Source organism: Drosophila mauritiana, chromosome X, assembly GCF_004382145.1.
Source record: "Drosophila mauritiana strain mau12 chromosome X, ASM438214v1, whole genome shotgun sequence".
Taxonomy (NCBI): domain Eukaryota; kingdom Metazoa; phylum Arthropoda; class Insecta; order Diptera; family Drosophilidae; genus Drosophila; species Drosophila mauritiana.
The window spans coordinates 16,402,573-16,410,517 of record NC_046672.1 but is presented as its reverse complement, the minus strand read 5'-3'; the positions used below and the strand labels follow the sequence as shown (position 1 = coordinate 16,410,517).

Here is a 7,945-nt window from a genome sequence, read left to right as displayed (position 1 = left end):
TGTTTACTACACCTTTTTCTATAAGCGTTAAGTAATTTAATTAAATGAATTTAATAAAATGAAAATTTAAACAAACAAAAAACCGCCTGCAGCCAAAAAGGGCAAGGCGAAACGTTTTCTTAAACAAAAATAATTATATTCTACAATAAGTCGTAAGGGAAAAATCATTAACAACAAAACAGAAAGGAAACCGAACTATGTGAATTAACTATTAAGTTTAAATTATACAAGATGAAAATTAAACCAAATAACGTTTACAACCATTAACAAAAATAATATGTTGAAACCAAAAAAGCAAACAATTGTGCAGCATGCAAAACCACAAAAAAAAAAACTTAAAACAATTTTTCAAATTCGACAAGACAACAAACAAACCCAATTTAAAGTTTAAAGAACATGTAATACAAAATGCAAACTTATAGCAATTTGAAGTACTTTATAAACAAATATACATACATACGCCTAAGAGAACGTATATACACATATATATATATATATATATTTGAAATAGTTAAGGGTCGAAGTTGGTACTATATGATTATGCGCACGGCTTATTTGCGAATACAAATGATTCGCTAGCCCACTTTTTCGAGTGTAAACCTTTGGTTTTCAATTTTGCAATCAAGGTTTTTAGTCTAGTAATAGCTTTTGTGACTTACTAACTTGCGAATAAGAGATTAACTACGATAGTTCGACTTGTATTGGCCAATAAGCCGTGCGTATAGGCCAAGCATGAGACGAAAAGAGAAGGAGACGTAGAGCGAGCAGCAGCTAATCGAACATGAGATACAAGAAAGCAAAAAGCACGGAGAACGCGAACGCGATGTGCAAAAGTGCAGCAGCAATCAGAAGGACAGTTAAAAGTCGGTGACATATTCAAGTTATGTTGATAGGCACCCATAAACACACCCGAACACCGAACACCCACACAAACAACTTTGCTTTTTGCGGGCGAGGTGTGATGGAAAGCATGCTTGGCGAGCAGAGCACCAAGAAGAAAGCATGCTTTTGGCTCCGTTTCCACTTTCCGCTTCTTCCTCGCGTGTTTTTGCCTTTGCGCGGGTGCCCATGCGCATCAGCGGCTACGTCATCAAGCAGTTAATGGTTACAGATGATTTACATTTATATATATTTACATATATATATATCCATATACAATATAAACCGATCTAATGTTAAGCGTTTCACACACAGACACAACAATTTACAAGACGTTTATGCATTTCGATTCAATGAAAAATCAAGAATACGAATAATACAAATATTATAAACAATAATTACAATAATGGATTACAGCAAGCAAGCTCTTACTATTATTTTTAAAGTAAATGAGAACTTTTTAACAAATTACCGCAACCCGTATACATATGTATAGCATATAACTGAATACTTTTCTCTCCTCCAACGTTCCCACAATAAAAAAAAGGAAAAAAAAAGCAAAATTACAAATTAGCGCGCTCTTCTAACATAAAAAAGCAAATGCAAAAACCAAAGTAAATTTAATTAATATACACATATATGAGAAGAAACCAAAAACCAAAATATATAACATATTACGAGTAAGCAAATAATATATAAAAATACTTTTATACTATATACACGAAGCCTAAGAACTAAACAAAAAATTATATTAACGACTACCCCTCTCGCTCTAACCTCTCCATTCTCCTGTTGTCCTGCTCTTCTTTTCTCTCTCTCTCTCTATCTCTCTCCGTCTCTCTCGCACTGTGAACTCCCGACTCGACTTCGACCTTGACCCTTTATCTTTTCTCTCTCTCTATCTCTATGTCTTTCTCTCTGTCGTTTCGGTGACCTCAGAAGAGGACCCAGCAAAATGCGAAAACCATACCAAAAGCAAAGGAAAATAACACTTTTTATCGGTACATTTTCTACTACACCATATATGAATAGGAAATACAAGAGAAGAAGAAGCGAATATAAAGTTAAAACCAAATTACCAACTACAGCAAACCACAATTTCAATATAAAAACGAATGGGTCCTATTTCGAACTTGACTTTCGGCACCGTTTTTGTAAAATCCCTTGAGTTTTGAAACCATTTCGAAAGCTGCCTATCAGTATGGTATGAAAAACCAACAATTTTCATTCGAAAAGTCTTTCGTAGCACACGTCTAGGCAGTTTTTGAGGTGGTTTCAAAACCCAGAGAATGATATTTAAAGATAGCCAAGACGTGATGAAAAAATGCCCATAAAAAACTATACTCAAATTTCAGCCGAAAGTTAAAATCAGAATGGCCGATTACAATCAATTCCACACTCAGTTCGATATCGAATAAATCGCGTATTGAACATAAACGTTTTTAGAGTTTTTTTTTTCAAATTTCCGTTAGACTGTTAGTTTATCGATTAGCTTGAACTACTATGTACAATCAAATATTTAAGTCGCTTTAAGTAAGCCATTTTGTTAACGAATTGATTTTTTTTATAATCGTATATACACTTATTAAAATTAACGAGAATAAAGAGAAAATGGGAAGATTTCTTGTTTTTCGTTTCCACTCATCTCATCCATTGCAATGCGAATGAAAACCTTTTCATCATATGTATGTATGTATGTAATTATATACGTTACCTTAATTTTTTTGATACATGTATTTTTCAACATCTACTTCCTGCCCTCGAATGCTTTAAAACTTTACACGAAAAAGAAAAAACAATTTAATATATATTATAAACAAAAAAGGAATGGACAAAGAAAAGCAAAAACAAAAAAAAAAAACAAGAAAAACCAAGTGAAGAAAAAAACAAAAACAATTAAAACTTTACCTTTTGGATAAATCAATTTAAATGCATATTTTATATATATTTAAACATTTATTTATATATAACATGTATGATAAATATAAGTTGGAAAAACTTTGTCAAAGCAAAAAGTTTATATACTTATATTAAAAGAAAAACAAAACAAATGGATGGAAGATGGGAAAGAAAAACCAAAAACAAAATAAATAATATTAAAAATGCAACATAACAAATTAACAAACAAGAAAACATCACATCTAGATAAATCTCTTAAAAATTTTCAATTTTATTATTAAACCGAAACCAAAGTTAATGGATAAACAAATTTATAAACTGTATTGCAAGGCGCAGCTGGCTGGCAAAAATTAAATAAAATTTGCGCCGTTGTGACAAAAATTGTATGCAATCCAAGGAAGATAACAAATTAATTTACAAGATAAAGATGATGATAATGGAGATGTAGACGATGGAGAATAAATGAAGGCAACAACAAAATGCAGACAACAAGTTTTAACCTTAAGTGAATGCAAAACAAAATGAAGAAACCCAATGAAAACAAAATGATTATCAATGTTATTAACATAATTAATATTAACAAAAAGGAAAAAAACAAGCAAAAAAAAACAAAAACAACCAAAAAAGAAATACAAAAACATTAAAAAAATATACAAGTACCTATCCTGAGAATAAAATGCGCGCACATTTATTATTTCCTCTAAAAGTTCGTTTGAGTCGATTTCGCCACCGGGGAATTTCAGAATAAGCATATACATATTTAATCCCGGGAAGCAAATCCACCAGAAGGCTCGAGAAGTGGTGGACTGAGTGAGTAATGTCCAGAATTTGCTCGAAAATTAAGGAACAGGTAAGTGGGGCGAAACCGACAGGTGGGCAAGAACTCCATTTCTGAGGCTTTTACTTATATTGATAGATTTATCATCTGGGCTCTTATATTCTCATTTGAATTCATTTTATAATGTTTAGTTATCTAAGCTTAAAGAATAATAAATATGAAAGGCTTAATTGATAGCTTTAGCTTTTCAAAATAAATTGTTTTCTAATTGGCATTTTGAAAACCTCCCAAGTCCAATTCGATATAATTATCCAAGTTTTGCACCTTGTGGTACTTGCTGTGCGGAATTAGTTCAGATTTTAGTTTTGCCTCACTATCTACATCTTTAATGTAAATAATATTGTGAGAAGAGAGATAAAAGCAAGTGTATTTATTAAGAATATTAAACATAAAGGGAAATATATAATTTTGCACGTACCTAACTCGACTACTTCCATGACATTCCAGGTGCGAGTCTCGACTAGAGTACACATTCCAGCGGACGTGCAGTAAGTTTGAGCTTTTGAGCCACGGCCACACTGCAGAAAATTCCATTAAAAAAAGCGAGAAAAAAAACGTAGCGAAAGAGAGAAATTACGACGTCTGCAGGGTCGAAGCGAAAAAAGCAGCAAATACTGAGACAGAGTGACTATGATTGTTGTTAAGTGAAAGCAGCACTTTTGGAAAACGGCTAGGCCAGCGGCGCAGGCCACGGAAGAAAGCAGCGGAGTCAGCGTTCCAAAATCAAAGCAAAGCCAGCGGAAAGGAAAGGAAAGCGAATCAAAGCTGGAAGGCGATAAAGCGGCTCACCAGGCACTCCAACAACAACAGCAACAATAGCAACAACAGTAGGAGCAGCAGCAACAACCACACAGCAGCAGCAGCCAGGGAAAGTACCAGAGTGTGAGTGAGTGAGTGAGCGAGTGTGCGTGTGTGTGTGCGTTTGTGTGTGGGCAGTGGAAACAGAACTGAGCCGTGAGAGAGCGAGAGCGGGAGAGCGAGCCAGTGGAAGTGGGAGCGGGAGAGGAGCAGTCCGATTCCGAATCCCGGAATAGAAACCAGGAAAAAGGAAACGGGAAGCAGTAGCCGTAGCAGCAGAGCCAAAAACCGAAACAGAAACAGGAGTCCCAACCATGTCTTCGAATAACCAGAGCAGCAGCGTTGCCCAGGCGGCAACAAGTGCCCGCACCGTCAGTGCCGGATCGGCGGAAGCCACAGATGCCAATAGTACCGCCTCGAACAACAACAACAATAGCAGCAGTACCGCTGCAGCGGGCAACAACAGCGACAACAGCAGTCCCACCACTGGAACGGGCACAGGAGCGAGCACTGGAAAGCTGCACGGCGGCCACACGGCAGTAAACACCAAGGAACGGGTGGTGGACAGCGTTCCCTTCCCGCCCAGCCACAAGCTGACCTTGGCGGAGGTGTTCGACCAGCGCACCGGCAAGCCCAACCACGAGCTGCTCAAGCAGCACTTCATCCTGGAGGGCAGAATCGAGGAGGCGCCCGCCCTGAAAATCATCCAGGACGGAGCCGCCCTGCTGCGTCAGGAGAAGACGATGATCGATATCGAGGCGCCGGTGACGGTGTGCGGCGATATCCACGGCCAGTTCTACGACCTGATGAAGCTGTTCGAAGTGGGCGGCTCGCCCGCGAGCACCAAGTATCTGTTCCTGGGCGACTACGTCGATCGGGGCTACTTCAGCATCGAGTGCGTCCTGTATTTGTGGTCGCTGAAGATCACCTATCCGCAGACGCTGTTCCTGCTGCGCGGCAACCACGAGTGCCGGCACTTAACCGAGTACTTCACCTTCAAGCAGGAGTGCAAGATCAAGTACTCGGAGCGCGTGTACGACGCCTGCATGGACGCATTCGACTGCCTGCCGCTGGCGGCGCTCATGAACCAGCAGTTCCTCTGCGTGCACGGCGGCCTGTCGCCGGAGATACACGAGCTGGAGGACATCCGGCGGCTCGACCGCTTCAAGGAGCCGCCCGCCTTCGGCCCCATGTGCGACCTGCTGTGGTCCGATCCGCTGGAGGACTTCGGCAACGAGAAGAACTCGGACTTCTACACGCACAACTCCGTGCGCGGCTGCTCGTACTTCTACAGCTACGCCGCCTGCTGCGACTTCCTGCAGAACAACAACCTGCTGTCGATCATCCGGGCGCACGAGGCGCAGGACGCCGGCTACCGCATGTACCGCAAGAGCCAGACCACCGGCTTCCCCTCGCTGATCACCATCTTCTCGGCGCCCAACTATCTCGACGTGTACAACAACAAGGCGGCGGTGCTGAAGTACGAGAACAACGTGATGAACATCCGGCAGTTCAACTGCTCGCCGCACCCGTACTGGCTGCCCAACTTCATGGACGTGTTCACCTGGTCGCTGCCCTTCGTGGGCGAGAAGGTCACCGAGATGCTGGTGAACGTGCTGAACATCTGCTCCGACGACGAGCTCATGACCGAGGAGAGCGAGGAGCCGCTCTCCGACGACGAGGCGGCGCTGCGCAAGGAGGTGATCCGCAACAAGATCCGTGCCATCGGCAAGATGGCGCGCGTCTTCTCCGTGCTGCGCGAGGAGTCCGAGTCGGTGCTGCAGCTGAAGGGCCTGACGCCCACGGGCGCCCTGCCCCTCGGCGCCCTCTCCGGCGGCAAGCAGTCGCTCAAGAACGCCATGCAGGGCTTCTCGCCCAACCACAAGATTACCTCGTTCGCGGAGGCCAAGGGCCTGGATGCCGTCAACGAACGGATGCCGCCGCGGCGGGATCAGCCGCCCACGCCCAGCGAGGATCCGAATCAGCACAGTCAGCAGGGCGGCAAAAATGGGGCAGGACATGGGTAAGCTGTGCCATCTAGTGCGGCTGCAGGACGAGGATGCATATGCAGATGCAGATGCGGCACGGAGGAGTCTGGCGAGGTCTGAATTGGTCTGAAGGAGGGGCTGAGTGGAGCGGAGCGGAGGCAACACAAAGAACACCAACCGAACGGAACCTTAATTAAACTTAATGTGGCAGAGCAGCAACTTAAATACTAAAACCAATTCTAATTCTAAGTAATTGTCATAACCCCTGCATTTCGTATGTGATCCCGCACCAGCTCCATGCCCATGTCTATGTCCATGGCCCAGAGCCTCCAAACCGACGGCACGGAGCAGAGATTTGTTTTAACGCAGGCGCGCGCACATTGGATATTAGAATTATGTGTGGCATACTTTGGCGCGCCGGCCCCCAAAAAGGAAAATTCCCTTTCTCGATAGAAGAAAACCAACCCATAACGTAACCCATAACCTAGCTTAAGTTGTAATGTATAAACTGAAATGGGCAAATTTTAAAATGGAAAATGAACAAAACGGAATGAGCAAATTGCCACCCCTCCCCCTGCGATAATGCGATAATTTAAGAAGAATAATAACCCCAGAATTCCCCAAAAGCAAGAAACAACACTAATCCAATTGAAGAGATAGGGAAACAAAATCCAGCGCTAATCTGTTCCAAACATTTAGCAGCGCCAAAAAAGAAGCGTACATATATGTATACATATGATTATTTAGAAATATCGAGGCGCAGTGCCGCGATGCAACCGAAAGTGTAATGAAATTTGAAATGAGCAAAGGTCATTTTTGTAATAATCGTAATCCTTGAACTCTAGAAATGTAATCTTGCATAGAAACAAAAGAAAGAAGCAAACAATTTCGAAACCATTTGCAATATGTGCCGCAATAGTCCATAAATGTTCCTTATACGAATTAAACATTGAAAGTGAAATCAGAGTTTATATTTTTTTTTTTAAATATATACTTAAATATATGTATATGTATTATTGTTGCATAATCTAACTTTCGACTTAATATGTTACATTTTACGTGTACGACTGTGTGTGTATAAACTATTTGCGTTTTATCAGTAGCTTGGCGAACAAAAAACCAAACAAAAGCAAACAAAAAGCAGCAAAAATCCATAAGAGATCACAAGATGATAATCGTTTGTTTGAGGATCAGTCTAGCTAATTAATAAATTCGATGAATAGGATCGATCGATTTCCATTGATGTGAATGCATTTTGAACACTGAAAGAGCGGATCGTTTACCATTTAAATAGCAAATCAAATATTTAACTATTAAATTACTGTGTAAACCTAATAACGTATAATATATTTCTGCGTGTAAATTGAACTAAACGATTAATTAATTAACTAATTTAGCGAATCGATTTTTGTTGAGAGAGAAAGAGCGCTAGCACACACACACAACTTATTTCCCTTGACTTAGAATGAGCTAATTGCAATGAGATTAAGCGAATGAGATGTATTTAAGTAAGTATAAGGCATGGAACACACATGAGAAACGG

At 41.0% G+C, this 7,945-nt stretch overlaps 1 protein-coding gene across 1 annotated transcript; it reads left to right on the top strand.

Annotated features, from left to right (window-relative positions):
• The first annotated feature begins 4,118 nt into the window (after positions 1-4,118).
• Positions 4,119-7,526, top strand: LOC117147097 (serine/threonine-protein phosphatase 2B catalytic subunit 2). Its single transcript, XM_033313863.1, has one exon. The coding sequence runs from the start codon at positions 4,729-4,731 to the stop codon at positions 6,439-6,441; it is 1,713 nt and encodes a 570-aa protein (XP_033169754.1). The 5' UTR covers positions 4,119-4,728; the 3' UTR covers positions 6,442-7,526.
• Positions 7,527-7,945: the final 419 nt, after the last annotated feature.

What these genes read in the sequence shown, in the direction of transcription:
- LOC117147097 (XM_033313863.1), top strand. Translation starts at nt 4,729, where the DNA reads ATGTCTTCGAATAACCAGAGCAGCAGCGTTGCCCAGGCGGCAACAAGT.